This window comes from Miniopterus schreibersii (genome assembly GCF_964146895.1).
Source record: "Miniopterus schreibersii genome assembly, chromosome: 5".
In the NCBI taxonomy this organism is placed as follows: Eukaryota; Metazoa; Chordata; class Mammalia; order Chiroptera; family Miniopteridae; genus Miniopterus; species Miniopterus schreibersii.
Genome location: NC_138106.1, coordinates 8542134 through 8558708, shown reverse-complemented (window position 1 = coordinate 8558708; position 16575 = coordinate 8542134). Strand labels below are relative to the sequence as shown.

At 55.5% G+C, this 16575-nt stretch overlaps 1 protein-coding gene across 7 annotated transcripts; it reads left to right on the top strand.

The window, feature by feature from the left end:
* Positions 1-475: 475 nt before the first annotated feature.
* LOC308558046 (reduced folate transporter-like) lies at positions 476-16575 on the top strand. Of its 7 annotated transcripts, none has more exons than XM_081139114.1 (7): positions 1600-1707; positions 4948-5208; positions 8382-9153; positions 9240-9432; positions 11846-11987; positions 14500-14598; positions 16056-16575. In XM_081139114.1, the coding sequence occupies exons 2-7, from the start codon at positions 4996-4998 to the stop codon at positions 16284-16286; spliced, it is 1650 nt and encodes a 549-aa protein (XP_080995240.1). In that variant the 5' UTR covers positions 1600-1707; positions 4948-4995; the 3' UTR covers positions 16287-16575. The 7 variants fall into 7 exon arrangements, with proteins under 7 accessions (XP_080995241.1, XP_080995240.1, XP_080995245.1 ...); XM_081139119.1 differs by lacking the exon at positions 14500-14598 and adding an exon at positions 13977-14038; XM_081139118.1 differs by lacking the exon at positions 16056-16575 and adding an exon at positions 13977-14038 and having other exon boundaries at positions 14350-15174.

Here is a 16575-nt window from a genome sequence, read left to right as displayed (position 1 = left end):
ATGACCAGTGTCTCTGGCTTAAGCTTGGGGGTAAGCCAGGAATGGAAAGTTTTAAAATGAGCCTAAAAGAAAAAAGCACATGAACTTCTTGCTCAGGATGGCAGGTGGGGCAGGGCCGCGGCAGGGGTCAGGGGGCCGGCATTCTCCAAGTGCTGGACACAGCTGGGGTGGACAAGGGGAGGGCCTCCCTCCAGATGGGTAGGAGATGGCTCCAGGACGTCCACAAGTTGTGACCAGGGCACCATGTGGGTAGGCGTGAGGGGGCTCAGGAGTGGACGTAGTGAGGGGTGGCCCAGTAAGGACTATGGCCAGAGGGATGGGGGGTGTGGGGGTGGTCCAGTGGAGGCTGAAGCCCAGGTGGGGGGCATTACCGGACAGGGTCTGCCTGGAGCAGGTCTGCCTCAAGCAGGCCTGTAGTGTGTGGGTCCTTGACTTCATATAGGAAAGATTTCGCAACACAAGTCCAGATGGGTTTGAGAATATATTTATTAATGCTGGGGACAAAGAAATAAATAAAGCAATTAGGGTAGAAGAAACAACAAAGAGCCTAGGCGGGGCTCCTGTTAGCTCACCGGGAAGTGAAGGTCACAGTGATAGAAGTGAGCCTAGGCGGAGCTGCTTTAGCTCACTGGGAATCAGAGAAAATGGGGTCTTGGAGACAGGATCAGGGGATAAGCCCAGGTCGAGCTGATGCTGCCCACCGCTCCCCGGGCTGCAAGTCTCATGGGGACTCTTAGAAATTAAGAAGAAATAAAGAGTTCACGCCCAGGAAGGGGCATGGACATGCTCTAGAGAGAGCCTGCATTGAGTCTTTGTCCTGAGGGCTTTTTATCCATTTTTTTTTCCTCTACAGGCAAGAATCTTAGGGGAGGGTTTCAGTAGAATATTCATCAGCTTTCCAGGTGCATTTTTAAATATGCTGATGCATTAAACTGAGTGTATAAGGGAGTCTTGAATAATTCTTTGGTCTGTTTTACTTTTATCTTAAGTCTGGCTGGCTTTAATGGGGTTTTTGTTATCTGTTCCCCAACTTCATCTGTCCTTGAGTTGAGCTGGCACAAATGGCATTAATTGGGTCTTTGTTCTCTATTTTCCCAGGCCAGGGTCATTTAAGCTATGTATTCTCTTGTTAGGGATGTTTTCAAGCATCCTTGGTTAGAGAAGATAAGGTCTTGCAGCCACAAGCTGCCCCAACTGTTTGGCCTTGTTTGATTTTCTTGTTTCAGTTTCCCCATTCCACTTGCCCACGGATTTTCCTAGCTTCTTTCTATCTTCTTGCAGGGGGATGAGGTGGGGGTGATCCAGCAGACTCCCAGAGGGGTCTAGGGAAGCGGAGTTCCAGTGGGGGCTGCAGCCCGTGGCAAGGCCGGGCCCCCCATTGGGAGCTCAGGCCTGCTCCAGGAGGGTACCATGTGGCCCGGGGAGGTGACAGGGGCAGGCCAGGTGGGAACTGGGACCGGAGACAAGCATGGCATGCTTGTGTGGCCCAGCTACTTAACTGCTCTAGGTCCTGGATCCCTAACTTGGGCAGGGGGGAGGGAGGGAGGGAGACGGCGAGGCCACGTGTGCAGTGTCTGCTTATTTCCCAGCAGCGCCACCGCCCGCCGCGGGGCATTTGGGCGCTGCAGACGCTCTCCCCCACTCCCTTCCCGCCTGAGCACCTTGTTGATCAGATCGGGATCCCCGGCCCTGCTGCCGAGGGCCCAGGTAATCGATCAGCGACCAGCGGGGCCCGAGATGTAGGGACGCGGGTCAGGGATTGGCCAGGGGCACGGTCCCCTGTCTCAGGGGTGAATGCAGGGGCCCGCGTTCTCGGTCTGAGGGATGAATGCACAGGATGCAGGCCTGCAGTGCAGGGTAAAAGTAGGTGGCACGCGATTCGGTTTCCGGGGTGAAAGCAGAGGGATGCAGGCCGGAGACGCGGGGATCCTAGTGAGGCGCGGGTCGGGGCTGCGGGTGCCTGGGGGTCCTTGAAGTTAATGCAGCTGGGGGCATGGGGGGTCTCAGAGGTGAATGCAGGGGGCGCAGGCCAGGGCCTGTGTGCAGGGCGCCCTGGGCGCACGGTGACCCGGACGCGTCCCCTCCAGCTGTGACTGTGGGCCCCACGCGCTGCACCCACCTCTGCCGCTGCCCGCGTGGGGGCCCTGTGTTAGCCCACGTGGGGCCCTGTGTTAGCCCGCCCCCCGCCTGCTGCCGCACGTCTGCCGGGTGCTCGCAGCGCAGACGCTCTGAACCCCTGTGGCGCGGTGGGCTTACCTCCGGTCACCTCCCCACCGGGTCCGGTGCTGTGAGCGCCGCTCGGAGCCTCCGCTGGCTCCCCGGGCTCAGGGTTCCTCCTTGCGACTGAGGACGAGCTGTGTTGGGTTACAGCTCGGCCTGTTGCGCGCGCCACTCTGACCTGGGGCGGAGCCTGTTCTAGCCATCTCCCGCCAGGGCCCTGCCCCTACCCCCTATTGTTCTTTTGCGCCTGGAGCTCTGAGGCTTGCCCTGGAGAAAAGCCAGCCTAGTAGCCCAGGTGCACACTGTGTGGTCATGCAGCAGGGTGCCGGCCCCAGCCTGCTGGTCTCAGGATTCAGGTTAGAATGTGAGCCGGTTCAGAAATCCAGCATGCATCTAAAGGAAGCTATTTTCCAGGCTGCCCAAAGTGCAGGAGGAATAAAGTTCATGAAGCTGCGTTTTGGGCACTGTGCCAAGAAGTGACCAGGTGCCCCTTGCCCCTAAGGAAACTGGAAGGCCCCCTGCAACCCAGATTGAATCTGCAGAACCAGGAACCTCTGGCCCAACAGAATTGCCTCTCTCTGTAGGTCTGTCTGGGAGCCTTGCACCCACGCCCCAAGGGTGCAGTCAGCCTACCGTCTCTGTTGCACTGCATCCCTCTGCCTTTTGCCCTCTCGCGTTGGCATTGCTAATTGCTCTTTCAGAGGGTGCCTTGGTGGATTTAATAGCCCCAAATACTACAGTTATCTGTGTTGGGCAAAGGTGACCAACACCTCCAGGGTGTTTTAAACTTGTGAGTTGGGTGTCTATAGCAGTGGTGGTCAGTGGATTTAATTTTACTCATTGGAGTACAGAATTCTGTCATGTGACCTGGGGGAGGGGGTTGAACTGAGAGGTGCCCTGGAGCTGGAATGGAGTCCCTGGTGGTATATATACCCCGAGGTGGGTCACTCTGCCTGTGGAACACCCTGTGACCTGGGGCTGCCTTCTCCATTGAAGGGGCCAAGACCCTCCCAGCTGTTCGTGCAAGCTCCAGCGGGACTGGAAAAGCATGGCCTGTGTGCTCTTTCCTGGGTGCTGGGGGAGGGGACTAAGTTCAAGCTCCCCTGCCTGGCTGATTGTTTCATTGGCCCCTTGAAATGGTTGGGAGGGGGCTCTCCCAGGACCCTGTAACTCCCAGGCCACTGTTGCCCCCATCGCCCCTTCCCTTTGAAATTCTCTGTAATTCTGGAAGCTGCCCCTTGCCTATGCCCTGCCTTTCCTTGTGGCCCCACAAACCCACCAGGCCCAGCTTCTTGAAGTGTCTCACTACCCTCCCCCCACCTCATTTTCCCTGAGTCAGGAAATAAGCACTGGGGCTTAGATGGCAAAGGAATCTCAGTCATCTGACCACAGTTGCCTTTGCTGAGGCTTTAGGCCTTCACAGAGTAATCAGAGATCTGGTGAGAGGTCTCTGTCTGCCCTTGGTGGCACCTAGGGGTCTCTGTGGTCACCTGGTTTTCCAGGGCCTCATCCAGGGAAGAGTGTGGAGACACTTCCTGCTTAGATGGTCTCTGAGCAGCATGCTGGCCGAGCCCACGGGGAACAAGTGCCCAGAACCTGGTGGCTTTTCCAGTGCACCAGGTCCTACATCTTGAGAACTTTTTGTGTCCACTGCTTGGGGATTGGAGGAGATTTCTCCCCAAATGCAGACCCTCTATAGTCACCTTCCCAGAACCGGTTGGGCAGTAAGGGGCACAGAGCTGTCCCAACTATCTCAGCTCAGCACCCCCCTACACCCCCAAGGCTTCCTCACGCCTCCGGAGCCACGGAACAGGTGGCCACTTACTCATTCTCACGGTGTCTGCTTGGCCTGGGCACCCTTCTTGGCCTGACAGTTTTCATGGTAGCTCTCTTTTTGACTCTCACTTCAAAGTGAAGTTTGTCTGAGTGCCTTAATGGAAAACTATCATGTAGCATATAGAGAAGTAGCAATAAAAATAAACAACAGATAACTCTGTATTCAGATAACTAGACATGACTATCTGCCTATCTAGCTATAAAGGGCACTTGGTGGACATAGGAATGGTGCCGTCACTCCTGACCAAATTGAGGTGCCACCCAAAGTGCCCCTGGGCGAGACCAGCCTCCCTCAGCTCATGTTGGTCTGGAGCTCTGTCTGTCCCCTGTGGCGCCTTCCCTTCAGATTGTACTCCTCTCTGGCTCCTGCTTCTCCCTTTGCCTCCCTACCTGCTCTGGGCTTTATCTCCAAACCCCATCTGCCCAGTCTTGTGCATGGAGTCCTCCCAGAGGCCAGTGGGACAGCGAGAGCAGGCTGTCCCTGAGACCTCTCCTGGGGATGGACTTGTGCCCAGCCCAGCAGCCACAGCCACCTGCTGTGAGCACTTGACATGAGTGGTGTGTTTGGGAAACTGGATTTTAAATTGCACTTACTTTTAGTTAACATTTAAGGATCCCCATAAGGCTAGTTGTTACCATATGGGACCAGGAAGCCCCGAAGGCTCCCTGGAAGGGGTGATAGCTCCGTCTGGGTGGATGTGGCATCCAGATGAGCCCCATCCAGATTGAGAGCATGGGGCTGGGGACTATGGGCTCCTCTCCCCAACTCCATGTGGATGTGGGACCCTGACTTAGTGAGAAGGGGAAGGCAGCCCTTCATCCAAGTTCTGGGGAGGATGGGAAGTGCCTGCGGGCTGCTGAGTTGCCCTGACTCTCTGTTCTTCCCTCCAGGGGCAGCATCACCTTCTGTCCCTCTAGGGCCGTGTGGGCCCAGGCAGCATGGCACACTCTGGCCAGTTGGTGAAGAAGCCGGTGTCCCTGGAACCCCAGCCAGAGCCCGGGCTGGAGTCTGGACCAGGCCACAAGCTTCAGTCCTGGCAATTGCTGGTGTGCTACCTCTGCTTCTATGGCTTCATGGCCCAGATACGGCCTGGGGAGAGCTTCATCACCCCCTACCTCCTGGGCCCTGACAAGGACTTCACGCGGAAACAGGCATGTGGGCTTGGTGCGGGCAGGACGGGCCTGTGGACACGGGGGATAGTGGGCAGGGGTGCCGCCTGGACGGGGAAGCAGCTGAGGCTGTTGAGGTTAGGCGGCCATGTGGTATCCTGGATCCTGTTCCCAGTCCCTTAGGGAGCACTAAGGAGCCTGACTCTCACTTATTAACCAGGCCAGTTAAAGAGTGACAGTGGCCGCAGAGGGGGTGCGAGGCTGCTGCGGATCTGAGGGAGGCGTGCAGGGGGCGAGAGTATGCCCACCTGCCTGGCACCTGCTTCCAGGAGACTCAGCAGCTCTTTGCCTAAAGAGATGACTGAAGGAATTTTCCTTTACGCAGCCAGGACAGAGGATCTTGCTGAAATCTGACTAGTAAGCTTACACCGGAGTTGAGTCGTGGTGGTAGGAGGATGAGGCAGGACGGGCTCCAGCCCTAGTGCTTTCCTTCTCCAGCCTTTGCTATTTCCTTCTCCATAAAATAAAACAAAGAAACTCAGAGGCTGTTGGTTGATGAAGCACATAGTCAAGGTGCCCTTCTGAGCTCTGCTCACCACCCCCTCGTCCACTTGAGGACCCCCGGAGCTGGTGCCGGTAAGAGCTGGTCCCAGGCTGCTCACCTCCGTTCCCCCAGCCTCCTCTGCCCTTTCCATGTGGCCACTGGCCTCTGCACCCATGTCACCGTAGCTGGACCCTCCTGGGTCCCACTGTGCCCTTGATTTTTTCAAAAAGCCCCTGCCTCTCCCTGGCCTGGAACTCTACCCTTACCCCTTTCACATTTTCATGTGAAAATGAGGCCTATCCCCTCTAAGTAGCCACCTTGGAAAGATGGAAATGGACACATGCTAGCTCACATGAAATCACAGCCCTGCCTATCTGTCACTGTGTCTAATCCCATGGCCAGTGCTGACTCCTGGAGCTGGTTACTTCCCAGGTGAGGCTGGGTAGTAGGGCTGGGGCCTATGGGGCTGTCTCCTGTACCCCCCAGACCCTCTGGGACTCCTCTGAGTAACCAGTCCCTCACTCACTGGTCATCCGGAGGGCCCGCCTTCCTTAGAACATTGATCAGATCTTAAAGAGGGAGCCATCGCCTGCTGTGATTACAGGGATCATGTATACAGAGCTCTACTAATAGAACAGGAAAAATCTCTATAGCAAAAAATTATATGTCCCATTCACCTGCCCTCTCAGTTTGCATATTAACCGATTATATAGTAGATTTCAGAAATTAAGCTATTCCACCAAGCTTGTATGTCATCAGAGGGGCGACAGGCTGTTGTCTGGGAAGTACATGTGAGCCAGGCCTGCTGGGCCTGGCTTGGGAGAGTTACCCACATGCGTCAGAGACTGTCTTACCAAAGGCGCACCCTAGGGGATTAAACCACAGAGCTGCCCAGTGCCTCTGCTCTCAGTTTGTCACCCTTGAGGCACAATGCTGCAGTTTCCTGGGCACTGATACCTGCTCCCTCTGCCCGTGGCTACAGCTTCCAGTTTCCCTCTTGCCCCTGTTGATGGCTGCTAGCTTTGATTCAATTGCTATGGAGTATTTCATGGCTGTCCCTGTGCCGTGCCTCCCTCCCTTTCCTATGGGCTGTCTGCTTCTGCCTTGGAGGATCCTCAGCCCTTTCTTGTAGGTCACATCTTTTTACCTGATGGCTGGTGCCTTTCCTGTGCTTATGGTGTCCTTTTATGCTTTAGCTTCCAGTGTTTGTGCAGCTAGGTTTTCTCTCGCTATGCTGTAAGCATTGCCTTACATGCCCTCCTCCCTGATGTACGCAGCCTTCAGTTCCTCAGTATCTGAGTTGTCAGGGTCAAGTCCTGTAGCCCGCTCTCAAGGGGACCCCCTGCAAAAACCATTCATAGGGCAGTTTTTCCTGACTCATGGCCAACACTCAGAGTCCTCAACTGGGTCCCTGCCCTGTCCCTGCCCTCTGGTCAGGGGGACTCAGCTCCTGTATCCAGGTGCTGACAGGTATCAGCTTTTGATGCCTCCCCTCTTGGATTTCAGTTTACCTGTGGCCTGGCCCTGCCCCCACCATCCCACTAGTCCTCAGAATCCACCATCCCCTATCCTGGTGCCCTGTCTCTCCTGCCAGCCACACAGCCCTGGCTTCCACCCCCAGCTTGTCCTGGCTGCCTTGGGGCTCCAGCCTAGCCCCCCTGTTTCAGAGAAGCCACTGCCCTCAAGCCCTCTGGATTCATATCTGGGCACAGTGCCTGAGCCCTGCCTGTCCCAGGTTGTCCAAACACTAATTTGCTGGGAATGCATCTGGGAGACACTGGGCTCAGGCCAGTAGGAGGCTGACTTCTTGCTGGTTCTGGGTCTCTTGACAGACACCATCTGCCCCAGGGACTTTGTGCTCTCCCAGGCCCATGGCCCCTTGGTGAACGATGTCCTCTGCAGGAGAGGGGGTGAGGGGAGAGAAGAGGGGAAAGACCAGCAGGTCCTCTTCTCTGACCCCACCCCACCCTTGGGTTCTGACAGCAAGCTGCTACCCCAGGCTGAGCAAGTCTTCTGCCAATAGGTCTCATCAGGAGGGACTGTTTGATGTTCCCAGAATTTTCCATAAACACATCTACATCCCTGTAGCTGGGCTGTGATGACTCTCAATGACCAAGCACAAGTTATTCAGCTTCCCCCAGGGTACTGACTTGCACCACTAATATCCAGGAATGTCCTAGGGGGCCTTCATTGCTCAAGTGTTTTGGGGACCACAGCCTTGGGGGTCAGCCTTGGCTTCCCATGGGCATGTGGGTTCAGGAGGCTGCCAGGCAGGGAGCTTTGATCAGAGTCTCCTGACAGCCTCCCTCTGAGCTCCTGGAGGCTTGTCAGTGTGTGTGTCCAGCGCAACGGACTTGGATGCGCTGCTCCAGCTGGCTTGTCAGCAGCACATTTGGGTGGGCAGATGCCAGGGCTGTGGGTAAACCAGCTGAAGTGAATGGGTCCAACCAGCCTCCCACCGGGCCCTGCGTGCTGACTGGGGCTCTACTCCAGCCCTTGGTTTCCATCTGTAAAGTGGGGCCTCGGAGCCTGTAGGCCTCTCGGGGCCGAGGGCCACCTGTGCTGGTGTTAGACAGTTATGCTTATGGTGTGGTTCTGGTGGGGGGCTACCAAAGGGCCTCAGTGGCTGTGTTGCCGAGCTGCGTGGAGTGACGAACCTGCTGTCGCACAGGTCACCAATGAGATCACGCCGGTGCTGTCCTACTCTTACCTGGCGGTGCTGATACCCATCTTCATGCTGACAGACTACCTGCGTTACAAGCCGGTGCTGCTCCTGCAGAGCCTGAGCTATATCTGTGTGTGGCTGCTGCTGCTGTTTGGCTGCTCCGTGCTGCACATGCAGTTCATGGAGTTCTTCTACAGCCTCACCATGGCCGCCCGCATAGCCTACTCCTCCTACATCTTCTCCCTCGTGCGCCCCACGCACTACCAGCGCATGGCCAGCTACTCGAGGGCCGCGGTGCTGCTGGGCGTCTTCACCAGCTCCGTGCTGGGCCAGCTGCTCGTCACCGTGGGCATGGTCTCCTTCACCACGCTCAACTACATCTCGCTGGCCTTCCTCACCTTCAGCCTGGTCCTCACGATGTTCCTGAAGCGCCCCAAGCGCAGCCTCTTTTTCAACCGCAGCGAGCCTGCACACGGCGGGGCCTCGCCCTCGGAGCTGGACCAGATGCACCCCGGCCCCGGCCGGCCCAAGGACAAGAAGCGCAGCCAGACGCTGCTGTCGGGCTGCTCGGACTGGATCCTTGTGCGCATGCTCCGGGAGGTAGGGGACAACCTGCGGCTGCCACAGCTGCGCCTCTGGTGTCTCTGGTGGATCTTTAACTCGGCAGGCTACTACCTGATCGTCTTCTACGTGCACATCCTGTGGAACGTGGTCGACTCCACCAAAGACACCACCAGGGTCTACAACGGTGGGGTAGATGCCGCCTCCACTCTGCTCGGTATGCCCAGCGGCCCCGCCTGCCCTGCCTGCCCTGCCTGTCCTGTCCACCCCAGGAGGATGGCAGTGACTGTCCTGTCTCCCCAGGTGCCTTCACCTCCTTTGCTGCGGGCTTTGTGAAGATCCACTGGGCCCTGTGGGCGAAGCTGGTCATCGGAGGCGTGACGGCGATGCAGGCTGGGCTGGTCTTCCTCATGTATAAGACGAGCAGCATCTGGCTGTGCTATGTGGCCTTCGTGCTCTTCCGCGGTTTACACCAGTTCCTGGTGCCCATTGCCACGTGAGTTGGACTGTGTGGGATAGATGAGAGACCGCTGGCCCAGGCAGCCACTAAAAGGCCAGGGCCCAGGCCCTGGTGGACAGGAGGCCACTGGAGGGCCATGCACCTTCCTCCTTCAGGGTGGGTACTGATGGGCCATCTGTGTTATTAAGAGGCCTCCCTTCTAGAATGTTCTGTGGGGAGTAGAAGGGGTATGTGCTGAGCAGTGTGAAACAGGTTTGGTGGTGGGAGGAGCCAGGGGCCCAGTTGTCCTCTTGTCCATAGCACGCCTGTCCTAGCTGCCTGCCATGACCCTGAGACTCAGCAAGGAGCCCTCCTGTGTGGCATATTCTCTGCTCCTCCCTCCAAGGCCACTTGGTGTCCACAGGGACTGGTCCTCGTGAAGCTTTTCCTCCCAGCCTCCCTACTCCATCTCCCAGGCCTCAAATGCTTCTTGGGTAGCCCCATGGCCTTTTTTACCCTCTTGTTCCCACGGTGAGGAACAGTGGTTCCTGGCCAAGGACTGACCAGGTGTTCCAGCTTACCTTCTGTCCAGGGCTCTCCTGATGCCCTCATGTTCCTCATAACCCGGGGGACCCTCCTGTACCTGCCCAGGAACATCCTGCCCACCAGCTCCCCTATACTTCCAGAACCTTCCCCTGCCCATGTTCTGCTTGCTTCTCTGACCCTCTGTGCTCCTTTGAACTAACCTTTCACAAAGCCGCTCGCTCACACCACACAGGCACACAGGAGACTGCCTCCCTGTGCCTCCTGCACCTAGTGGGTGTGTCTGTCACTGTAGTGCCCCTCTAGCCCCCAAAGTAGGGCACCTCCAGTCCTGTCCTCCTTCTAGTCACACCCATGTCAGAACATCTGTTCCCACGTTGTCTTGAACTCAGACAGTATCCTCAGTCTCCTGACCCACTGCAGTCCCCCCTCCATGGAGTGGGGGCGTGACTCCCCTGTGCCATCTCACAGAAGTGCCCAGCACCCACACTGCCCTATCCACTTTGGGCCTGCTCCTGCCCTGGGCTCTGAGAGCCTGAATCAGACCCAGTGTCCCTGTCCTGTTCCTGAGGGCCAAGTGCTGTCAGACACCCTGACCACACTCCTGGCAGAAGACACCCTTCTCATTTAGCTGTCCAAAATACAGGTGTAATTGGTCCTCTTGGTGACAAGTGACATGCTGCATAGCTAATCCCCAACTGATGGGAAGCCGTCTTCAGTATTTTTTCTGTGACAGGCAACACTGAAATCAATATCCTCTCAACCTGCATTTTTCTTTCCAAATTCTGATAGTGGTCTCAGATGTTCCTAGAAAGGTACTGGCCAGGTCAAAGGGCATGTACTTTAGTGAGGGGGTGTTGGTGGATACTGCAGATGCCTGCCTGGCAAGCCGCTCTCCTGTGACCTGAGGCCAGCTTGCATTTTCTTAGTGCGGCAGGGCTGGCTCCTCCCTGCTGTTAGCGGCCACTTCGTATCTGTGGACTCCTTCTGCTGGGACTTTTTTTTTCCTTATTTACCTGGAGTACACTTGCATCTACCATATGTGACAGGTATGCTATGCTTTGCATTTAATCCTACTTATGGAGCTCATGGTGTGCGGTGTGAAACGCATGCAAATGGCGCGGTGTGCGGATGGCATGGCATTCGCTGTGCCGGCGGGACCTGGCCCAGCTCCGGGTTCCCAGGAGTTCATCTGTCAGACCTTCGATTGACAAGGTCTTTTCTCAGTTTACCTGCAGCCTTTGTCACGTGATCGCTCATTCTGGCGCTTCATGTATTTCTTGCTCCTCAGACCCCTGTGCAGCAGAAGGCCCTTGGCCTCGGTCATTCTCTTTAAAGGCTTGCTGGGTATTTTTGTTTGTTAATTCTTCAGAAGTTTAGAATATTTCTTGTCTAGTCATTATTTTTAAAGGCACTTTGAGGATTTTAATTGGAAGGACGTTCAAATGTCAATTTCTTTCCAGAGGATTGGGAGCTCTGAGCATATTAATTCCTTCTCTCCTTATTTGTTTAACTATTCTTTCTCTAGTTTATTGAATCATTTAATGACTTTGAAATCATTAAAGACTTTAATATCATTAAAGACTTTTTAATTCCGGAATTTTCTTCATGACACTCTCCCATTCTCCTGAGGATGATTTTCTGAGAATGCTGTGGTGAATGAGTTACCCTGGGCCAGGATTACCAGGAAGCTTTTAAAATGTTTTCCCGAGGTTGCATTCGGCACTGATTTGCAATCATTTTATGAGTTATTGAGGGAGGATTCGGTGGGCAGCCTAGGTGCTGGTCTCTAGTGGTTTTAGCAGACAGTCATCAGACCACATGGCTATTTCTGGCAGCCAGTGGCGGCCCAGGTTTCCCGTTTGTACTTGTGGGCACTTCTTGTCCCTCCCAGCCAAGGCTGATCCTGGCCTGCTTTCCCTTTAAGTTTTCAGATCGCATCTTCTCTCTCTAAGGAGCTCTGTGCCCTGGTCTTCGGAATCAACACGTTCTTCTCCACTGTTCTCAAGACCATCATCACCCTCATTGTTTCTGACAAGCGGGGCCTGGGCCTCGCAGTCCAGTCACAGGTGAGCCCCTGTGTTGGGTTAACTTCCTTGGGGAGGGGAACTCTCAGGTATGTCTGGGCCAGGCCCTCCTGGTCCTCACCCAACCAGCAGCATCCTGCCCTCCATGGGACCCAGACCACAGATCTGCGGAGGGCAGGGGGCGTACACAGGGTGATTTGGGCATCTCCAGCTGGATACACTGGACTTACTGAGTCAGAGCAAGAGCATGAAGTGAGAGACCCTGAGCAGGGAGGGAAGGATCAGAGGACTGGTGCCAGGAAGCCATGATGTGGCAACTGCTGTGCTGGCCTGTACTCCTCCTTCCTAAGGCCCAGGTTGGAGCTGTAATGCTGCCCCAACTCCAGTTGGAACTGCGGGGCCTCTTAGTTGAGTTTGGATGCAGGTCATTTCTGGAGGTCTTCCTGACCCTGGGCATCCCCCATGATGGGCTGATGTCACAGGAAGGATGGAAGTGTGATGTGGGCCGTTTCTCTGCGCTGTCACAGCTTACCACTTTCATGTCAGGTCTCTGACTGTGATGTCAAGGCCGTTAGGCCAGGACCCTGGTTCACATGACAGCTATTTGTTTCTTTACAGAGAGCAGATGAAAGTAGAGCCAGTGGGGTTGACATGCATGCTGGCCTCTCTTTAGTACCCCTCCCTTTGTCCAGTCCTAGGCAGGTTCTCAGAAGAGCTTGAGAATGCCTGTCCTCTGTAAGGTGGGGGCACTCCCATCTGTGACTCTGTGTCTGCTGTGAGGTGGAAAACACTCACCTGTGACTCCTGGTGTCCTCAGCCAAGGCAGGACCTCTCTGAGCAAGCTGGAATTAACCAGAGGATGGGCTAGCAGGAGGGTTGTAACTGGGATTTTCAGTAACTGGCCTGCAGGGATGCAGCCTCCACCTGCTCGGAGCCAGAGCCTCACTGGATGGCAGGTGTGTTGGGCTCGGTGGGCTCCATGAGATGTCCTGACCCTCTGTCTGAGGGTGCTGGGTCAGCACTGCCTCCGTGACCCCATAGCTGGCCAGGAAGGAGATGCAGGCAGGACAGACCCTCCTGTTTGGAAATGGGCTTTTTGGAAATGCCGTTTAGGGGAAGAACATCAGAGCTTCTCACCCTTCATGTCTACACAGGCAGTTGGGTTTCGGCCCTGCTTCTGCCGGGCCCTCCAGGCACACTGCCCATCTCCCAGCCCCCTAGGCTGAACGCTGTGCACTGTCTACCCTGAAAAGGGTTGGCAAAGCCCCCCATGGTCGGGCTGGACCTAGGTCCACAGGTGCGTGTGCAGCTGTGAGTGGTGAGAGGGGCTGTATGCGTGGCATAGGCCCAGGGATGGGTAGGTCAAGGGTCTCCTTCGCTGATGCTGCTCCCTGCTGTCTAGGGGGGGCCTCCCTTCAGAAGGGGCACCTCTGCAGGGGCAGCACCCTTGGTTCCAGGCCTTTTCATGGAGCCTTGCCTGGCAGCTGTTCAGCTGGCCTGGGAGGGACTCTAGCACCTGGAGGATCCCCTCCCTCTCCTGGGAGCACCCAGCTGTCCCTTCTTAGCAGTGGGGCTTCTGAAGGGCCCATGGCTGGGTGGGAAGGGCCTGGAGAGTCTTCCCCAAAGGCTGGGCCTTTCTCAATTGTCCTTGTCCCAGCTTCTCCCACTTGGCAGCTCTATGTTGGGCCAGATCAAGAATAAGACATTGATTTAATTCATTCTGAGTTAAAAAGTAACTCTAGAAATGGGGCAGTTTGTTCATAATTAGAAATGCTGATGCAGTCCAGGAAGACAGTCCTTCCAACTGACCCTGTTCTCCTTTCCTACTCACTGCTCTTTGTGTCCCTTTCGCTTCATCCTGAGCGGTGAGAGTGGCAGTTGTTCAGGCTTAGGGGGCAGAGCACATGGGCCGATGGCCTGGAGCTGGCCTGGGTGTGCTTGTTTTTTAAAGTAAGCTTTTTAGTTTTGGATAACTGTTCACTCAGTTGCATTGTAAGAGGTAATACAGAGATCCATGTCCCTCATTTCCAGTTTCCCCACGAATCACATCCTGCGGTTCTCCAGTGCAATCTCACTACCAGAATATTGACCTTGTAAGTTCAAGAAAGAGAAGCTCCTTCCCCCCCCCCCTTCGGGATCCCGCATGCTCAGGCTGCTCTTTCATGGCCCCACCACCTGACTCCCACCCCCTCTCTTCCACAGCCCCTGGCAACCACAGTCTGCACCCATGATTTCGCTTGCTGCATTCTCTCTTCTTCCTATTGTATCAAGATTCTGTCTTTGTTCCCTTCCAGTCAAGAGAACCTCCTTTAGCCAATATTTTAGGGCAGGTCTGCTTATGACAAAGTTTTTTTCACTTAGTTTTTTTCATCTGAGAATTTTAATATATCTTTATTGATTTCAGAGAGAGGAAGGGGGAGAGAAAGAGATAGAAACATCGATGATGAGAGAGTCATTGATCGGCTGCCTCCTGCATCCCCTCCACTGGGGACCGAGCCCACAACCTGGGCCTGGGCCCTGACTGGGAATCCAACCGCGATCTCCGGGGTCCTAGGTGAATGCTCAACCACTGAGCCACGCCGGCCGGGCTCATCTTTTCATTCCTGAAGATACAAGCTTCTTGGCTGATGGCTTTTTCCAGGATGTGAAAAAGGTGACACTTCCTTGTGGTCTTGAGGGCTCGTGATGAAAAATTCCGTCATTCTAATTGTTTTGCCCCTAAGGTGTCATTTTTTAAAAATGGCTGCATTCAAGATTTTTTTCTCGGTCTTTAGCTTTCAGAAGGTTGAATATGGGGTGAGGTGTTCTTGCCACTGCTGGGTGGGGGTGAAAGTCCTGAGTCCACAGGGGCATGGTTGGGCGTTGTTACCATTAGTGGATGGGAGTGACAGTCCAGACTTTCCATGTTGTCTTTGTGGGGTGAACGTTGCAGCTCCCCACTGGACTTTGAGGAACACCACCCCATGGAGCAGGGGCCTCCTTACAGCCTAGATAACGAGGGTGGGTCTAGCCAGAGCAGGGCCATTCTGTCTGTTACTTCCTGCCCTACTGGGCTGTCCCTGTCTTGGTCCTCTGGTAGAGAGAGCAGCTTTGTGGGGGCTTTTTTCTATGTATGTTGCCATTTCTGGGTTGCTGGCTTCTTTGATTTTAAAATACCTGCAGCAAAAAGGAAATAAAGCCTGAGACCCATCACATACCACCGTGCTGTGCCTCGGGCTCTGGGGTCCCTAGCTGGGCTGACTTCCACTTTCAGTCACTTCCCTATGTGTACTCTGTGTGTTTCGGTCATACTGGGAAAGAATATGGGAAACATGTGACTCCGTCGTCCTGGGAGCAAAGTCCTCCATGGTTCCCTTCTTGGTTTACTTTTGAAATGAGCAGTTTTTCTATAAGGGCTAAGGGTGCCAATGTCACAAGGGGCTCAGGGAGGGACTTGAGCCTGGTCTAGCCCACAGATATTTTGAGAACACCCAGACCTCCTGTCCCCCTGGTGGTCATGAGAATCAGGAGGGACATTTCTGTGGGCTGGGTGTACATCTCTGTGTCACTACTGCAGTTTTGCCTGTCACCAGGGCCCCACTGGCTCACTGAGTAGGGGCTACCCAGGTCTCAGGCTACCTGTCCTTGACTGGGCTCCACCACATGCATGGATGTCCATGAGCCCTCAGCAGTGTGGGAACTCTGCCCTTGGAGCAAAGTGCACATGTGTGGTCACTCAAAATGAGCAAAGTGCCTGGGGGTAGATCACAGAGTCCACATGGAGATAGCAGAAGTGCCAGGGTTCTGTGAAAAGTGGTGGGAGCTCCCCCCAGGGCTGTGCCTGGTGCAGCGGGAGGAGTGCAGAGGGCAGGCCTTGCATACTGTGGGACCTGCTCCTAGGCTGGCCTCTGACCCCTGGGCACCACCCCACCCTTGCAGTGTTCCTGTGGCCTCTGAGCAAGAGGAGGGAGAGAGGGAAGAATATACATCCACATGAGCTGCCCTCCCGACTGCCCCTCCCTCCCCTGCTCCCCACCCCCTCCCCTCTGCCTCCCTACCACTCTTGAAAGCCCCCTCACCTCCCAGGCTGCCCCTCACCCCCCACCCCCACCTGACCTCTCTCTGTTCCAGTTCCTAGTCTACTTTGTGTACTTGCTGGTGCTGTCCATTGCCTACTTCTTGGGAGCTGTGCTGGGGAGCCTGTGGCACTTCCAGTGTGGCCACCACCAGCCCCTGCCCCTGGCCCAGGAGCTAACGAGCCTCCCGGAGGAGAAAGCCGCCCAGGTGCTGAGCCTGCAGGATGGAACCCTCAGCAACCTGCAGCCCATAGCCACCACCTTGGCCCCCAAGGACAGCACGTGAGCCGCAGGGCCAGTCTTGACAGAGCAGCCTGAGCCCAGGGCCTGACCTGCTCTCTGCCCAGCCCAGTGAGCGGCCAGATTCTTACACCAGAGGCAGTCTGCTCTGCATCCTCAACATCCTCACTGGCCCTGGGGCCTTGACATCTCAGAACTGCCCCTTCCCTGTCAGGTTGCTGGTCCTCTTGGAACCAGGAATCGGGGTTTCTGGCATTGTTTGAATTCCATTGCTCACATTTTAAACAATGCTGTATTGCCCCCCTTTTTTTTACTCACATAAAGGAAAAGCCTTA